This window comes from Orcinus orca, chromosome 16 (genome assembly GCF_937001465.1).
Source record: "Orcinus orca chromosome 16, mOrcOrc1.1, whole genome shotgun sequence".
NCBI classification, from domain to species: Eukaryota; Metazoa; Chordata; class Mammalia; order Artiodactyla; family Delphinidae; genus Orcinus; species Orcinus orca.
Genome location: NC_064574.1, coordinates 46,528,058 through 46,546,707, shown reverse-complemented (window position 1 = coordinate 46,546,707; position 18,650 = coordinate 46,528,058). Strand labels below are relative to the sequence as shown.

At 45.7% G+C, this 18,650-nt stretch overlaps 1 protein-coding gene across 1 annotated transcript in view; it reads right to left on the bottom strand.

Annotated features, from left to right (window-relative positions):
- RALGAPA2 (Ral GTPase activating protein catalytic subunit alpha 2) overlaps positions 1-18,650 on the bottom strand; it is a 282,968-nt gene that overhangs the window by 110,636 nt on the left and 153,682 nt on the right. The window contains exons 25-31 of the mRNA XM_004270420.4: positions 17,147-17,275; positions 15,991-16,049; positions 10,671-10,779; positions 6,567-6,677; positions 5,210-5,278; positions 4,296-4,433; positions 3,634-3,817 (exon numbers count right to left, since the gene is read on the bottom strand). Coding sequence (XP_004270468.2) covers positions 3,634-3,817; positions 4,296-4,433; positions 5,210-5,278; positions 6,567-6,677; positions 10,671-10,779; positions 15,991-16,049; positions 17,147-17,275 — 799 coding nt within the window. The remainder of the gene's footprint in view (positions 1-3,633; positions 3,818-4,295; positions 4,434-5,209; positions 5,279-6,566; positions 6,678-10,670; positions 10,780-15,990; positions 16,050-17,146; positions 17,276-18,650) is intronic.

Here is an 18,650-nt window from a genome sequence, read left to right as displayed (position 1 = left end):
CAATATTATGATGTAAAAATCCTGGAAACGATCAAATCCTAGAATCTAGGAAATTCTGTGTGATGAGTGAGAACCAGACTGTCCTCACTTTTCTTGGATTTCTTCTTAATTTTTTCTTTTTGAGGAACAGGAAATCACGTGTATTCAACAATGAAAAATAAAACTTCATTTAAAAATCGTTAACTTTTTAGAAGCAGAGGAGGTCATCTACATCTGTCTCTGAAATGAAATGCTTCTTCCCGACCCTCTGAAGTGCGCATGATTTCCATACAGCTGAGAAATTTAAACACCTCAACTCATTCCCTTGAAATCACAGTTATGAATGCCTTTGCTTTTGTGTCCATATTAACTTTTTCAAAAGTTACAGATGCTTTTTATTCATGCTTATCATCCCATATGAATACACGCTCCATCAGAAATGTTAATGCTCCAACAACAAAGGTGCAGCCAGCTGGGGGCTCAGAAGTCCATAATGTAAGACACCGCATGGTGATGACACAGTAGCACAGGCTACGAAACTAACAAGAAAGGTCCAACTGGATAAAGGCCATGGCAGAAAACAACAACTGGAAAAGCGACTTTCCTCTACTTTTACTTACATAAGGTTGTACTTTCAACTTGCAGTAAATACAAATTTGTATTTTAATGAATGTGCTTGAATTCTACAATGGGAAATTAACCTGGACTCACGTTAATCAAGTCATAAACCATGACACACCCAATAAAAACCCCAAATATCTCTGGTACTGAAAAGTAAGGAAGGGAGTATTTGTGAAATAAGAACTGCTCTTCCCTGGCAGACTTCAGCTGCATCAACTGCCCGGGGCTGCCCTGAAAAATAAAGAGGAAGTCTAGACTCCATCTATGAGAAAACAAGCTTGTGACGTCCAAAAAGTATGCAAAAATATATTCCAAATATTTATTTTTCTAAATTTAGAGATGAAATATAAAAACAGTGATGTTAGGTTGTCCTTTAACTTTCATTTTTTTTAAAGCTCCTCCCTTCCCTTCTTCTTAAGCACTTAGGTATTAATGATGAGAAAAGTGAGCAGGTGTCATGACATTGATGGTTCCTCCCCTTGGGTCTCTCCCGCTTGTAACTCTATTTGAAAGTAGTAATTACATCAAATGTGGGAAATGGTCTATGAAAGAATCATCTGACAATAACAGATAAAAATATAACATTGCTTATCAGAAACATTATCTGAGTAGAAACAGTGTGGTTATAAATGATGAATTAATGACACTGAATGAAAACACCCCTCAAATATGGGCACGTTTTATTTAACCTGAAATACCTATATCTTTATGTTTCCTCTTCATTCTTAACACGGATGTACTTATTTGGCTAGAGAGGCTGTGGGTGCTAGTACGTTTTTAAGCCTTGTTTTTTAACTTAGTAAATATGTTAGAGAATTTTAAAACTCCTTTGCCATAGAAGTTTAAACCTCATTTTGAGTAACACAGAGCTGTGTTAGGACAAGTTTGCATAAGGTCCTGAGGTTTTCTGGAGAATGAATGGTCAAGTCAAAGAGTGTTGGACATTGAAAGAAAGTGGTACAAAAATTTAAATGTGCAATTTTAGGTTTATCCTTTTTCATTACCCTATTAATCTTCTGCCATTTTTCTGTGAAGAGTCATAATCAGCAGGGAACCTGTTTTTGGACTACAAGGTAGGAAACAGCAAAAAGAAATAGATCAAAGGTCATTTTACTGAAAAAAAAATGTTTTGAATTTACAACTGTGGGAAAAAAGTGTCAAGAAAAGATTGCAACTGGAAAGAACAGGGGACTCCAGAAGGAGACCCACAAATGACGAAGCAAATGGGCGACACAACGTGACGAGGTGTCTCGTGCTGCCAGCCAGCAACACAGCCCCGATCAGTCTTCTGTCTCCACTACGCAAAACCCCGAGTGAAGAATTCACTGTTCCACGACCCTGTGGATAAACCTTAAATCCACATTCCACCTCTGTTACTTCTGATCTGTACACCCTTGGGAAAATCCCTTTGCCTTGGTCTGCTCGTCTATAAAAGGAGCTAAAATGAGGCCTCGCTTCCGACTGGCGCCCCACTCCCAGCCAGAAGCACACCCTGGACTCTGCAGTCTTGCAAACACAGCCCTGGACCTGAACCCTCACTGGCTAATGCCGCTGTGTCCTTCCTCCCTTCCCAGGAGGCCCCACAGGGGACTGTCTTGGGGCTCCAAACAGTCACGCCCCAGGTCACCTGCTCATGCTGTCTGGCTGCAGACCAACCACGCTGTGCAAAGTATTCAGCAAAACCCACCACCAAACACTTGGTTGGGAAATAAAACAGCTGCTGTTCTGGTCTCACCCTCCCCGAGCTTCTGGAAGCCTGTGACCCTGCTGACCTTCTTCAGCTCCTTGTCTGCTTTCTTCCCTTGACCTCCTAGAAATGACTCCTTTTGGTTCTTTGTCCATTTCCCTGACTTTGTTTTCCTGGTGACACGCCCTCGCTCCTTTTTCTTTAAGGAAGTTTTACCTGCAAGGTTCTGTTCTTAGGCCTAAGTTTTTAACTTGTAAAGTCCATAACATTTTCATGGATGATCTAACACTCTATACCCACATTTTTTTTTAACTTTTTTTTTTTTTTTTGCGGTACATGGGCCTCTCACTGTTGTGGCCTCTCCCGTTGCGGAGCACAGGCTCTGGACACGCAGGCTCAGCGGCCATGGCTCGCAGGCGCAGCCGCTCCACGACACGTGGGATCCTCCCGGACCGGGGCACGAGCCCGTGTCCCCTGCATCGGCAGGCGGACTCTCAACCACTGCGCCACCAGGGAAGCCCCTTAACTTTTAATTTTTGAGACAACTGAAGATTCACACGCACTTGTAAGAAATAATACAGAGAGAGCCCAGATATCCTTCACCCGAATGGTAACATCTTGAGTAACAATACTATAATATCACATTTGTCACCGAAAGAATTCATCAGTCTTCAGAGTTCACTAGTTTCAGTGCGTGTGTGTATGTGAGTCTAGATGGCATCTATCACACATACAGATGACACATCCACATGCTGACTCATATTCCAAGGCCTAGAGATGGGCTCTTGTCATTTGGGGAGAAGGTGGTTAGGGGGGTAAGCACAGCCCCGAGGTCCTGACACACCCACATGTCTACGAGGGGCCCTCCGCCGGGAGCAGAGTGGCCTCACACCATCCCTTTGTGATGCCCGCCTGGTCCGGACGCTCTACCAGCTCCTCGCAAAGTCAGCCCGTCCTTCCAAGTCTGGCTTAGGTCCTTCTCTGTGGGAAGCCCCTATGGTGCTGCCGGGCCACACACGAGTCCTTCTGCCTGAATCCTGTCGCCACCCCCACCCCCCGCCACCATGAGATGAAAAGCTCCTTGGGGACAGAAAATGGACTGTGTTTGTGGGTTTGTGGGTCCCGTGCGTCCTCGATAATACAAAATTTAACTAAGATGGGAAAAGAAAGGCGAGGAGAACAGAAAAAGAGAGGAAACGAGGAAGGAAGGACTTGCTATCACAGAGCACTCTAGAAACCTGGATTTCAACCACCAGATTCTTAAAAAGTAACACAGCGAGTATTAACAAATGGCTACCGTCTTTCCTTTTCCTGTCAACTGGGATGACTATTCTGAAGAATCTTACCCTCTTCGACAGTAAGCAGGTTGCCCAGTTCTGCTGATGAATGAAATTGGACCGGCTCAGAATTCTTCACGTTTGCCAGTGGGAGGAAGGGGTCGTAATCCGCGGATGACAGGTCAGCCAGGGTCAGGGTGTAGCGGCTCTGCTGGGTGTAAGTGCTTGAGCCGCAAACACAGCAGTGCAGAACCTGTGAAGCACGGAAGGGATTGTGTGCCAGGGATGCCCCCAACCTCCTGCCCCCTGACGACCTGTCAAACTACAACAGCACTTAGGAGGTAACTGGGACCATTATACTTTTTCTTCCTTTGATAAACAGATTTTGTCCAACTAAGGCTGTGGATATTCCTACAACAGAAACAGTTCTTTTCATAACGAAGCAGATACAGACCACGTCCCATGAACACTGGGGGATTCTGACCAAACTGCAGTTGTTTGACGATAGCAGTTGGGTAAAGTGCGCGCATCGTGAACTGGGTAACCACTGCTTCTCTAGGATAACTGTTCTGCTCTCACTCCTTAAGTCATTCATTTCTTTTAAAATGCTGAACCCCCATAAATCCTTGTCAAAAGGGCACAGATAAGTATGTGAATGCCTAAAACCTGTTTTGGTGATTCTCTGATGCTGCAGTCCACGCTCCGTGCCCCGAGGCCTAGGGGAGACTCACCCTGTAGATGTAATCCAGCAAGGGGGTCCGGGCCGCGGGCTGCTCGTCCAGGGCCGCCGTGGACACGGGGTGGAGGAGGGTGCCCGCCGGCAGCGCCATGCACCAGTCCAGGAGGCAGAGCAGCAGGGACACGAGGAACTGGAAGACGAAGCAGACCCAGAGCCTCAGGCTGCAGCCTCGCAGACTCCACCCCAAGTGACAGCAAACCTTCAGTGAAGCAGAACCTTCCCGGCATCGCAGCCATTGTTCAGGGACACAGAAATGAATGAGGTTTTCACAGAGAGGCTGTTAGGGCCAGTCCTAACAGGGGATATTATAGATATCCTTGTTTGTTGTTTTTTATTTTTTTGCGGTACTCAGGCCTCTCACTGTTGTGGCCTCTCCCGTTGCGGAGCACAGGCTCCGGACGCGCAGGCTCAGCGGCCATGGCTCACGGGCTCAGCCGCTCCGCGGCAGCTCCTAACAGGGAATATTATAAAGGATAGCCCTGTATGTGATAGTATTTGCCATCTGTTTTATTACATTCTTAAAAAACAAACTCTAGAGGGCTTCCCTGGTGGCGCAGTGGTTGAAAGTCCGCCTGCCGATGCAGGGGACACGGGTTCGTGCCCCGGTCTGGGAAGATCCCACATGCCGCGGGGCGGCTGGGCCCGTGAGCCATGGCCACTGAGCCTGCGCGTCTGGAGACTGTGCTCCGCAACGGGAGGGGCCACAACAGTGAGAGGCCCGCGTACCGCAAAAAAAAAAAAAAAACCCTCTAGAGATTGGGATTGACATATATACACTAATATGTATAAAATGGATAACTAGTAAGAACCTGCTGTATAAAAAAATAAATAAAATTCTAAAAAAAAAAAGTGCCATTCTGTAAAAAAAACAAAGTCTAGGGAGGACCTGGCCGATGTGCCACTTACCTTCTTGTCTGCTTCCACTGAGGAGTGCTCTGCACTTGGTAAAAGAAAAGCAATCGTGGCCACGAGGATCTGCACAGAAGACAAATTCCCAATCAAACAGACCCCAGTAACAGTTCTGGAAGCCGCGTGAAAGGAGGCCCAGGACGGCCTTGCCACTAAAGCCAGCCTGGTGCCAACTCCCAGAGGAAGGTGACATCAAGCGAAGAGTCACCTCAGAGATTTGTGTGACCTGAAAACCAGAAGGCGATGGCCATGCCTGTTTCCACTCTGCGGGCAGTGAAATCGGGGGCCCAGAGGAAGGAGTATTTCTCTCTGCAGTCACACAATCTCCATTTTCCATCTCCACACTTCTCACAAGGAAAGCAACAAATACTTGCAAAAGTAATTCTGAAGATGCTCCCATTTACTTTTCTTATAAATTACCCCAGGTCTCCCCACACCTGCGGCTGCAGGGTAACAGCACCACTTTCATTCTCAAAGGTATTCCAGTTTAGGTGATAAATTATATGGTCGTCCTAAAACCCAACTATACATTTTGCAGCAGCTTATATGCCTGTCGTCCAAAGTTCTGTTTCACTCTAGGTCCCTTGAGGTTGAAAATCGCTTGTGATTTCTGCTGTATCTCTGAGAGAACAAAGTGACCTCACGGGTGAAATTTGTCTAGGGCTGAGAGAAAATAAATCACATCCCTTCCTCTGCACTGGGTGTGTACAGAACAGGGCATGTTTAAAGAAGGGCAGCGACAAAACCTGGCAGGAACGGCCGAGCCTTACCAACCACACCTACAGGGTGAGGGTACCTGCCCCTGTGCCAGCCGGCACCTTCACGTGCCACTGACATCCGGGGTGTTTTCGTGGAGAAGGTTCTTCCTGTTCCTCTCGCCCCCGTCCTCCACCAGTGACCCCACGGAGGGTATTACAGTCGTAATCTCATTACAGCCGGGCGATCACGCTATGGCAGAAAGCTCGGTCCGGGCCTTCAGTCTGGGAGAGGCCCCCACACCCCACCCCCGCCCACACACACAGGGCATCACAACCAGCTGCCGACTCCTTGTTGGCACCATCCAAATTACTCTGGATGAATGAAGCCCAATCAACAAAAGGTCTCTTTGTTGTGGCCGTGTTTGCCTTTCAAACTCCCCAAGTGTAAGGCTGCCCTGGAACACTGGTGGCTTCTTACGTGGTGCCTGAAATCGCAGCTGAGAAGAACCAGCGCAATTTACTCTGAAAATGGGTGACTCACACGGCAGTTTAATGGTTGGTTCTCCAACCATTATTTGAGTATCTAGAATTAATTAAATATCCAATGTAATAAAAGGGACACGCTGATGTTTGAGCATTATGGGAAAAAGACTTACTTCTGCAATTTTCCGAGGCAGAGAGGTTTCAAACATCTGAAGCTTTTCCCAGTAGGAAACCAGCAACTGAAGCACATCACAAGCTACCTGGGCCACGATTTTGTTAGGAAACTAGAAAAGAAAACAAAACCCCAAACGAAATAACCTCACTTCACGTGTGCAGTACTCCTAAAGGAGAACCCAACAACGATTTCTTTCCAGCTCCATTTGGGGATCCATGTCCCTGTTGTGCATTAAATATATGAAAAATGTATCTTATCACCAGACAGTTTGTATGCGGTCACTGTCCTGTAACTGCCTTCTGCTAGACTAGCTGTACTAATTTACATAACATTCTATAGAAACAAGTAGTTGTCATTTAATCATTTGGAAATTAAAAGCATAAATTCAAATGCCTTATTCAGATCACACAAATGATAGTTTTGCCGACTGGAGGAAACTGAAATGTAGTACATTATTGAGTACCCCCTGTGTACTGAACCTCTAACGAGAATTGTGCTCATTTTCGCCTTGATAACTCTTCATTAACAGCTCCATAAGGCAGTCGCTATCTTCATTTTACACTTGGGGAAACAAGGATTGATCAAAAGCCTTTCTATCCGATGAAATTAAACTTAACCTGCACATATGACATTCTAAGAAATGTGAAAAATGTGAAGCTAGGAGAACATAATTCAAAGTTATGGGATATTCGGTTATTATTGAGTCTGTTTTCTGCGTCTGGCGTGTGCTCAGGGTCCTCTAGGTGCCCCTGTTTCTTGGGAGATGGCACAGCAATGGGGCAGTTCTCGCAGGGACTGTGGGCTGGGGGGGGTGTGGGGGAGGGATGAGGACTCCCAGTGCTCCCTCCCTGGCCAGACCCTGGGCCACACTGCCATCCACACCCCACCATCTAGGGCAGAACGCTTTGTCACCAAATCTGTGTCCCTGTCTAGGGAGACCTCTGGACTTGCGTCTCAGCTATTTCCACCTCAGGAGCTCCAGGTTGCAGGAAGCAGATGCCAACTGACCAGAGGGCCACAAAAACAACAGAGAGAAGTCAACATTTAGCACCTCAGTGACAAATCACAGTATGAGATGGGAAAGGTGGTCAGTTTTACTTCTACAGAACAGTTACTGACTGCTCCCCTCCTGACAGGCACAAGGAAACCTGGGGTGAGAGCATCTGCCCCAAGGGGCTCTGCACAGCCTCCTCCGGCCACCCAGATCTCCCGCCCCCTGACCCTCATGGCCTCTGTCCACTCCTCAAACACTCTGACTTATTTCTGCCCCAGGGCCTTTGCACCTGCTCCTTGCTCTGCCTGGCACACTCATTCCCCAGGTCTGCACTCGGCAGGTGCTGCCACATTTTTCAGATCACGACTCAAGATGTCATCTCCCCCATGAGGCCACCAAGACTGTCCAAAGGCGTGGAGCCCACCCCCTCCAGCTCTTCCGTTCCATCCTCCTCCCCTGCTGTAATTTCTAGACGGCATTAAGGGCTATCAGAGCTGATCCTCTGTGTTTGTTTGCTTGTTGTTTTGTGTGTTTATCTTCTTGCATCTTATTCTCTGTCGTATTCCTAATGCTGAGCACAGCCCCAAGGAGGTCTGAGGGGACGTCGGAATGTGGAGGGAGAGGAAGAGTAAGAGTGGGCACTGGGGGCATTTCTGCTGCGTCCCGCTGGTCGGGTCACATGGTAGAAACATAAGGTTGGCATGGCTCTTGCATTATGGCCGGAGACAGACGAGGTGACAATGGTGAAATGAGGGACATGGCAGACAAGAGGGCAGAGAGGGATGAGGCGTGAGAGGTGGGGGCAGATGACAGAAAGAAGCCACTGGGGCCGGGGGGGGGGGGTGGGGGAAGGGAGGGGGAGAGCTGTGCTGAGCCGGGAAGAACGTGGGGTCGGGCAGGGGCCAGTTTCCTTCCAGGCAGTGGGCCCAGGGCCCAGGGTGCAGGCACCAAGGCAAGAAGAGGCAAGAAGAGTCGCTGTGGAGGTCTGCGAGGGCGGTGGTGTTCCTGACACGTGGAGGGCTGCGGGATGTGGGGATGAAACGTATCACCCACTTGCTCACCAGCACATGCCCACGGGGTACCAACAATGTACCCGGCACTGAATGAGCAGCACAGAGGACACAGGTACAGGGTGACACGGTCCCTGCTCTGAAGGAACTGGCAGCTTGGTGCAGCAGACAGGGGCCCGCTCACGGACGTCCCTCTCTGGCAGCAGCACGGAGGGCAGATCTGCAGGTCCAGGCTCGGGCCATGGGGGTCGGGGTGGGGGTGGGCTGGGGAGGAGGCCGAGGGAGCCAGCTGTGGGAGGGGTGGCCCCGGGCAGCAGGCGGGAGTGATCGAAGGCCGTTCAGGACCCGGTGACCAGGACCATGGTGGTGAGGAAGGGAGAGGCGACTATGGCTCCTAAGATGGGCAAGGGAAGGAGGACAGTGGGGCTGAGGGCAGGAACGCAGGGCCCGAGCGCCGATGCTGCCACTCCCCCATGAGGATGCCGGAGTCTGTAAGTCTGGCTCTGGCTTAGCAGAGTCCCACCCCGCTGCCCACACGAGCTCCCGCCCGCAACAAACGAGTAGCCGAGTGGACTTCTCCAGAGGCTGCACAGCCCTTTGTTCCCATCGCTGTCACGGCCAGAGGCGGGCGCTTCCTACCTTTGCTGCCCATGCCCTTCCCGTGCCTGAGGGGACACCTATGTCAACCTCGCCAAGCGCTCCTGGAGGGCACGTTTCCAGCAGAGCAGAGCCCGGAGACGGAGCCATGCAAAGCCCACAGGCAGAACTCGTGCTCCCTGCTGCCAACCGGGCAGGTAGGGCCGAGCCTCCTCCTCCCCCCCACCCCCACCCCTGTTCCTTCTCCTCCCCTTCTCCCCCTCCCCTCCCCCTCTTCCCCCTCCCCTCCCCCTCTTCCCCCTCCCCTCCCCTGCACTCTCCTCCCCCTGGTAGAGCCCCAAGCCCCCTAAGGCCCTCTTCCCTCCTCCTCCTCCCTCCTTCTCCCGCTCCTCCCCCTCCCTCCTTCTCCCCCCTCTTCCCCCTCCCCTCCCCCTCTTCCCCCTCCCCACCCCCTCTTCCCCCTCCTCTCCCCTGCACTCTCCTCCCCCTGGTAGAGCCCCAAGCCCCCTAAGGCCCTCTTCCCAGAGTGGCCGCTCACCGTCCCCCGTGCTCCTTGAGGCTGCTCTTTCCTCTCTGGCCCTCGGTTCTCTTATATTGATGTGCTCCCCCTTCCAACCAGCACGGCGACACAGGCACTGAAAGGTGAGGGAGCTGCCCCAGGGCCCAGGACTTCTGTCCAGGAGTTCTCCTCTGTTATTTACAATGTTTAAAGGGAGGCCAATCTGACTGATCCTGGCCCTCTGATTTCTCAGCAATTCAAGCTGGAGCAGGTTCCCTGGCCTTCCCCTTAGTCGCCTTCTCTTTTATTTCTAAAATGGGGGAAGCAGCAGTGTCCACAGGGGTGGCGGGATTCCATGGCTCAGTCCGTGCACTGCGCTGGGACGCCCCTGACAGGGCAAGGGCTCGACACGGCAGGTACATTCTCTTCTGCTGCCTTAATGTTTCTCCTCATAATTATAGAAAAATTAAAGAACTTTTTGAAAATTTACAGAAATACTAAGAAAAATCTGGCCCAGCATGAGGTGAGCACGCAGCACGTGGCAGCCCTTCTTACTAACAAAGCCAAGGAAGAGAGACATCCTCAAAGTGCCCAAGGCCCCACTGACGTGAAGCACTCAGGCTGTTGCCCAGGAGCTGTCTGGTCTCTCCTGGTCCTGCCGAGGAGGCCAGGGCATGAAACCCCACTTTCTTGTCACTCCAACCCACAGGTGACAGGCATCCTGCCCCAGGAGCTGCCCAGCCACCAGAGGAACCCACTGGGCCGGTCCACGAAGCTCAGGCTATGGACAGCCAGGCCGCAGCCGCCAGTGGGTAAGCAACCATGGGTGGCTTTGCCAGGACCCCTCACAGAACGTTCAACGTGGCTCTGAGAGAAAAGATTTCTGAATCAAAACTTCTCTGTAATGTAGGGGGAAATAGAAATGGGGCTTATTCAAACTAAAACGGGTTGAATACCTGGGAAACAGCTTAATGTCAAATACACATGACGAACTGGCAATACCTTCAAAGTGACGCCTATCACGTTGATGGCCTCTCTCAGCTGAGGATGGTTCATGCCCTGTGCAAGCTCTTCACAGATCCAGACGCCAAGGGAGCAAATGGCAATGCACCTTTTGAAAAAGAAGGAGACAAGGAGGAAAACTCTCACGAAGAGATGAATTTTCCTGGTATTTTCAAATGACAAAATATTTTAAGCCTTGTTTACAAAGTACAAAAGTTACAGACATATTAACAAAATGTCTTCTTGAGAAAAAAGATAAGGTACCCTCAACAGACCAGTTTTCAGGACAAATAGAAATATTCATAATGGTTAGTAATTAAATATTTAATGAAATAAATGGTATATTTTCTGTTAATTGTCACAGCACATGTATCACTTATTTTTGCTGAAACTAATTTTTCTATTACAATTTCTTGCTTCAGGATATTTTTGAGGAAGAATCAAAAACAGGAATCTTAGAAGATTGTTGGAAATTGAGTTTGTAATTGTTTTCCTTACAATAAAATACACAACACTTACCAAAAACAGAGGACAAATCCTGTATTTTATCGTAAAGAATACCTGAGTACAACTTTCAAAATAAGTTTCACTGTTACTTCTTTTAAACAACGTGTTAAGACAAAATACTCTTTAAGTTGCATACTCCTTTAAAAATTACCTTTCTCAATTATAAATCAAGATTGGATGGTAATTCTCTTTGGAATTGATACACTCAATATCTTTTGCAATGATCAAAAAGTCACATTCTTCTGAACGTTTCCTGAATGCATGTATATGAAATTTAAATGCTTGCCCCCCAACCTGCTCACTTTCTGAACAAAAAGGGGCTTCAAACCACTACTTGGAACCAGATGCTTGCTGGAATATGTAATATGCTGTTCTCTGTAGCAGGAGGTCACATCCAGGGCCAGTCAAACCGGACACACTGCCCATCCCTCCACATTGAACGTCCCTTAAAGGCCATCAGTATAATTCAGCAATTAAAATCAAGCTATTTTGAGGTTTTAAAACCACCATACTTCACTGGATTCTCACCTCTTTCGATCAGAATGGACTAGGTGCTTCCGAACCAGTTAATTAAAACCCCTTTGGCGACCATGTCACCTTCTACCAAAACTCCCTCGGTAACAGCTGTGCTACCTCGGTTACAAGGTGTGTGCCGGGCCTTTCTTGTTTCTCCGGCGCCGGCATTAGACTCCACACCTTCCTGACCGTCTAGAATTGTCTACGTGTCTCTCTTCTCTTGCCCAATTCCTAGAAATTGCCCTTTGCATCTTAGTCTACAGTCATTCCCAAGAACTCTATATTCTTTCCCAAAGCCTCTTTATCTTCCCTCAGCCGAACTCAGACTGATTGTTTGACCCATGAAAACTATACCACTTGGAATTATGCCCCAAATCATACTGTTACCGTTTTAAGAGCTGCTCTTCCTTTGAGTGCATGTGTGTATATATATGTGTGTATATTCTTTTTTTTTTTTTATGACCCATTAACCTATTTGTTAAGTGTAATTTGTTAAGAGCTCTCGTTTCTAGGAACACCTGCATTTCTCTGTAACTATTAGCCTTGCACTATGGAGAATACTGTGACCTGTAAAATGGTTTTATAACCTAAGCTACTCTCACCTGCCTTGAGTTTTAAGTCACACTCGCTTATAACAGCTCTTCCTGCTATTTTCTCTCTTTGAAATTCATCATTTAACATCCTCATTTAGCATCTTCCTATTCTTACACTCCCAGTGACTCCTCATGTTCTCTATATCCCCAGGATGTCCTTTGTGATTGTGAATGAGTTTTATCTATCAAGACTTTTTTAAGCTAAGGGCAGTATTACCTTACTCTCAGTCTGTATTCCAATACACTCTCTTAATACTGTTTCCTACTATGCCATCTCATACCACTCCAATTTATATAACAAAAACTTGTTTTTTCTTAATTTTTCTGAATTACTATCACTCACAATTATAACTACATTCTCTCTCAGTTCTCCTCCATTTATTTGAATCTTGATCATATTTCAGTCTGCTTGCTTACCTACACTCATATGACCTTAATTTCATTGCCTAACTCCTTTTACACACAACTAAGAAAGACTGACCATATTATACATATTTCTATTCCACTTTTAACGCCACAGGAATTTGGCTTTCTACACTAAAGGAAAAGAGGGAAGAAAGATACTGCCAAGACTTGTTGAAGGTCTGAATGTAGCAGGTGCAGGTAAAGGAGAAATCACGGATTTTCCCAAGTTTCTGAATTGACAGTCTGGGCAGATGATGGTGACAAGTACTGAGATGATGTCTGAGGACAGTTAGGCTCTGGGGCAGACAGCAGACTCAAGGCTTCAGTTATGGTTGTGTTAAGTTTACATGTGTTAAGACACCCAAGTTGAGATATCAAGTAGGCAGTTTAATATAAAAGCCTGAATATTTAAGGGGTTGACAGAAGGGGCCAGGAAAATAAATTCAGTATCACCAGCAAGCAGATGGTGTTAAAAAAGTCTGGTGAAATGAATAAGAGCACCTAGGAACGTCATGCAGAGGGAAAGACAGCCAGCCCTAAACCCTGAGTCACTCTAACCCCCAGAGGTAGGTAGAGAAGGCAGACAGGAGAGGAACAGCTACAGTGACAGAGGAGCAAAATCAGAATATTACATTCTAAGGAACTGGCATTGTTCAGGAGGAGGATAAAGACAGACTAAGAACTAGCAAGATAAGTATGCATATTAAAATTTCTAAGGCAGCCTCTAAAAGAACTGAAAGTCTATGACTTCTAAAAAAATAGAGGTAATAAATGGAATGTGAAAAAAACACAATCACTCCCAAAAACAGGAAGGAAGGAAGGAAGAAAAGGTGAGTGAAGGTAAAAAAGGTAAAAAAACAGGAGAAAATGAAAGAAATATTGAAAAAGACAAATAGCAAAGTATAAAATAAGATGAAAGATTTACATCCAAATATATCAGTAACTACAGTAAATGCAAATGAACTAAAGCTTCAGTTAAAAGCTAAAGATCAGACAGGATAAACACATAAAATCAAGTATGTACAGCTTTTGCAAAGACATTTAAAAGAGAAGAATATAGAAAGGTTAAATTTAAAAGAAAATATTATTTAAAAATATAGCTGAATCAATATCAGACAACTGGTCTTTAAGATAAAAAAAAATCACCCTTAAAGATGAAGAGGTCACTACATAAATATAAAAGATTTGATTAACTATAGAGATAGGATAATTTTACACTTCTGTGCAGCTAATAACATAGCTTCAAAATATATAAAACAAAAATTGACAGAAATACGAAGAGAAATATATAAATGCACCATAAAATTGGGAGATTTTTAACATATCTTTCTCAGTAAATGATCTAGATGATGAAAAAAATAGAAAGAATATGCAATATTTGAAACACATGATTTAAAAAATTAATCTAATGGACACATCTAGAACACTACACCCCACAACTGAAGAATAGTATATACATTCTTTCAAGCATATATGGGACATTTGCAAAAACTGACTACATATTGGACCATAAAGCACATCTCAACAATTCCAAAGACCAACAACATTTTTGATCCACAATGCAATTAACTAAGGCATCAGCAGCATAAAGATAAATAGAAAGAACGATATTTTTGGAAATTAAGAAATATATTGCCCAATAAATCATGACTCAATGAAGGAATCATAATGGAAATTGGAAAAGCTTTGTAGTGCAAAAATATTACATATCAAAACTTAAAGAACTCAGACAAAGTAGCACCTAGAAATAAACATATGGACTTAACTGTTCATATTTTCATAAAAGAAAGGCTGAGAATTAATATACTAAGTATACAACTTCAAAAGTGAGAAAAAGAATTATAGAATGTAAAGAAAGTAGAGTGAACATTAAAAAAAGAGCAGAGAGTAGGAAATTAAAATATAGAATAGAGAGGTTGAACAAAGACAAAAGTCTCTTCTTTGAAAAGACCAATAAAATTGACAGATATTTGGTAAGACTAGTGAGAAAAATCAGAGAACACACAAAAAGTGTCAGAGATTAAAAAGTGCTTATAGCTATAGAAGTGAAAGAGATAAAAGATAGCAAAGGGATAATGGAAACACCGTGGATGCCACAATGTTTCAAAACTTGGAATGGACAAGTTTTTAGAAAATTTTAGTTTATCTAAACTGTCAAAAAAAACCTTTTCCTTAAAATCATTGAAGAAAATGAGTCCGTGGTGAACCTTCTTATAAAGAAAATACCTTGATAGTTTTACTATCAAGGTCTATTAAATAAATACACAAGACTATCAAGTCCAATTTTACAAAAACTCTTGCTGACTGAACAGAATGAAACAGCACTTTGCTCATTTTGTGAGACTATATAACCTTGTAATCAAACCTGACAAGGACAGGATGGGGAGAGAAAATTAAAGGCCATGAATATAAATGCAACTTTCCTGAACAAAATGTTAGTCAAATCAGATCCAGTGCTGTGTAAACCAAGTTGTGTTTATCCCCAAATGCAAGGTTATTTAATATTATCAAATTGATCATGAATTTACAGCTTCTGGTAATGGCAGACTAGAAAATTGTGACTAAACCGTCCACTGAAGGTAAGTGAAGACGTTAGACAAAATACAAAAGAAAAAACCCTTGAAAATGATCGGAGAGCTAATAAGACAGTGCAAGTGCCCGCCGCTCGCTTGGAACCGGCCCGGAGGGAGCAGGACACGAGCAAGAGGCGGAGCTGGGGTTCTGGTGACCTTACAAGCTTGGAGGTTGAGGATCAGAAACTGCTGTGCCCGCCACCAGTGCTCCCAGCTCCGGGCCTCACCTGGGGAGAACAGATAGGAACTTTTCACTCTGTACGTGCCCCAGAAAACCTCCTATCTTGGCCACAGACTGCCAGCAACCTCAGATGCCTGGTGGAAGCAACCAAAATGTTTCCAGACATTGCTGAATGTTTCCTGGGATACAAAAGCACTGCCGATTGAGAATCACTATCCTGTAAGTACATCATTTTTATACATTTCGGTTTATCCTTCCATTTTCTTCCTTGTTAAAAATATCAGGGAATACACCTATGTATTCGCAATCTTGCTTTTTCTCACACAACAGGTAGCATGTGCTACACACAACCATCTACACCTTGTGCTTTGCACTTAATAATGGCACCTTTGAAAAAATTAATAAAGCATTTTCCCCACATAATTCTTACTGTACTTTTTAGTGTAAGAGTAATGTGAAAGAATAAGTATTTTTAACATTAACTGATTACACATGAATGTGTATCTTAAAATTCTAAACTAGTTTACCTTTTATTTAGCATTTACCTTGCACTCTCATTTGGCTCCTCTGTGGCATTCTTCAGTAAAATACTTATGAGGTAGTGCTAAAAACACAAAATGACGTAAAATAAAAACCTTGTTTAGTAGTTGATTTCCCACATGTTCTGTCCTCATTCTAGGCAGTGAGGGGCCACTGAAGGACTGGGGGAAGGACACAAGGGGCTCAGGGGAGCAGCATGGTGGTCTCAGCCGGGGGCTCGCAGGGCTTGGAGCCTGCCTAGGGAAGAGCTTTTCTGTGTATACGATAAAAACCAAGCAGAGCAAATGACTCTTCGTCATAGGAAAAATCTCGGTTTTCTTTTACTTCAACTGGATTATACATCGTACACTGAATTACACGTTGTACTTGTGTACTATAGATAGATAAATTAATTGATTGATTTGAAAAGCATTTTTCTTTGCCCCAAAGTCAGCTGAGGAGAGACTGTTTAATTTTATTCTCCAAGGATTAATTTAGAACCTCAAATAGTAGTAGTATTTAATCAGGCCAACAATGGGATGGAATGTTTTGCTTATTTCAATTATTTCTTATAAATTCATTTGCTGCACTAATGCAGCATAGTTACACTAATAAAATTATTACAAAGGATGATTCATTACATAATCATGATCCGTAGGCATGATAAACAGATCTAATAAAAAACACCCGAGGAACCTAACCATCGCTCTCCATCTAGTTCATTTAATCCCCCCAAAACCAGCCTTCTAAAAAAACAACTGATACATCTAAACGATATAGCCAAACTTTCAGGGATAAGCAGCTCAATGCATAATAATGGAAGAGAGAACCACACAGCTCGAGCTAGAAGATGCTAACCAGGGCTTCCCTGGTGGCGCAGTGGTTAAGAATCCGCCTGCCAATGCAGGAGGACATGGGTTCGATCCCTGGCCCGGCAAGATCCCACATGCCGCGGAGCAGCTACTGAAGCCTGCGCGCCTAGAGCCCGTGCTCTGCAACAAGAGAAGCCACCGCAATGAGAAGCCCGCGCACCACAACGAAGAGTAGCCCCCGCTCACCTCAACTAGAGGAAGCCTGTGCACAGCAGCGAAGACCCAACACAGTCAAAAATAAAAAATAACTAACTAAATAAATAAATTTATAGAAGATGCTAACCTGAGATTCGGTCATTGCATCACGTACCTTGACATCTTCCGTGCCCCTGGTGACTTCAGTAACTTCGGGCACCGGCTGCCACAGAGGGATCTCGCGGTAGGTGTTGGGAAAGCAGACCAGAGACCCGAGAATGGTGAGAGCTTCCAAACGAGGGGCCTGCACATGGCAAAGGGAAGTGAGACACACATTTTCCTTCTGGTTATAAACGTTAGATAAGCAACAATGTGTTTTACTTTTTCATGATTTTGAGGCAGCCCTGCTGGGGCAACGGCATCAGGGGTGAAGTTTACTGTTTCCTGTTTTACTTCATTTTTTAAATAGAAAGATTTGAAACTACTAACACCAAAATGTTCAGGTTTTTCAAAGTTGGTCAGTGAGCACACAGCTTCTCGTTACATGACCCCCACAACACAAGACCCACCAGTTCCCATCCAGGCCTGGTCTCACCCGACCCCGCACGGCAGGGGATGCAGCTGACAGCTCCCGCGCACCTGGGAGCCCTTCCATCGCTTGGACACCTTTCTTGGTTCCCCAGGGGACCTGACAGTCTCCTTGCTGGGACCCCTCGCCTCCTCAGGATATAGACTCCAGGGTGCTGAGTGCAATTCTCGGCCCTCTTCCCTCCGAGATCGACACTCAACTCGTCTGGGATGTCCAGACCCGAGGGTTTAAATGCCTCCTACGTGTCGCCGACCCCTCAGCACCTCTCGGTAGCCCTGGCTTCCTTCCTGAGTCCAGATCTGCAGATCCGACTACCTGTTTGCCATCTCCACTCGGGGTCCAGAAGCCATCTCCCCTGACAAGCGCCCCCTCGCCACAGGGTGCTATGGTTCTGTGTGACACCACCCAGCCTCCATCACTGCCCCCTTACCTGCTACCTGTACCTTCCTCTATTTTCCTGTTAAGAAAATCTCTAAATGTAAAAGTAGACAGAATGTTATATCCATGCACCCAATGCCTAGACTCAAGATGTTACCACTCTTGCCTCATTTATCTCCTTTTTGTTTTTTTCATTTCAATATTTAAAATGTTTAAAAGTTTTCCACTTTCAGTTTTAAAGCAAATTCAAGACATTGTGTCATTGCACCTCTGTGTCCTCCAGCATCCCTGCTTTGGGTTTTCCCTTGGTATTCATCACTTCCTGACAACTCGTTATGTATTCATTTGATGTTTGCATTCCCCACGAAGACAGGGGGCAGACAGTCTTCGTCACTTCTCTCCCCCGAGGATGCCCAGTAAACACCACCTGGGGACAAGGTGGTGGCTGTGGTTCTCATTCACGGACGGACAGGGCCCACCCTGCAAGTCTCCGCGTCAGCTTTGCTTCTTCCATGAAGACTTTTCTAACAGATGCCTTCCCTTCCAGCTCTCATCACGCAGAATTAACTGGTCCCACACTGGCACCCCTCTGGGTTCTGGAGGTGCTTCTATTGTGGCTGCTAGAAACTTATGTGCAAATATTAACGCTTAGTTTACCTGTCCGATTCCCGGAGGATGGGTTCCCTGTCACATATACGCAGGCCAGGTCCTG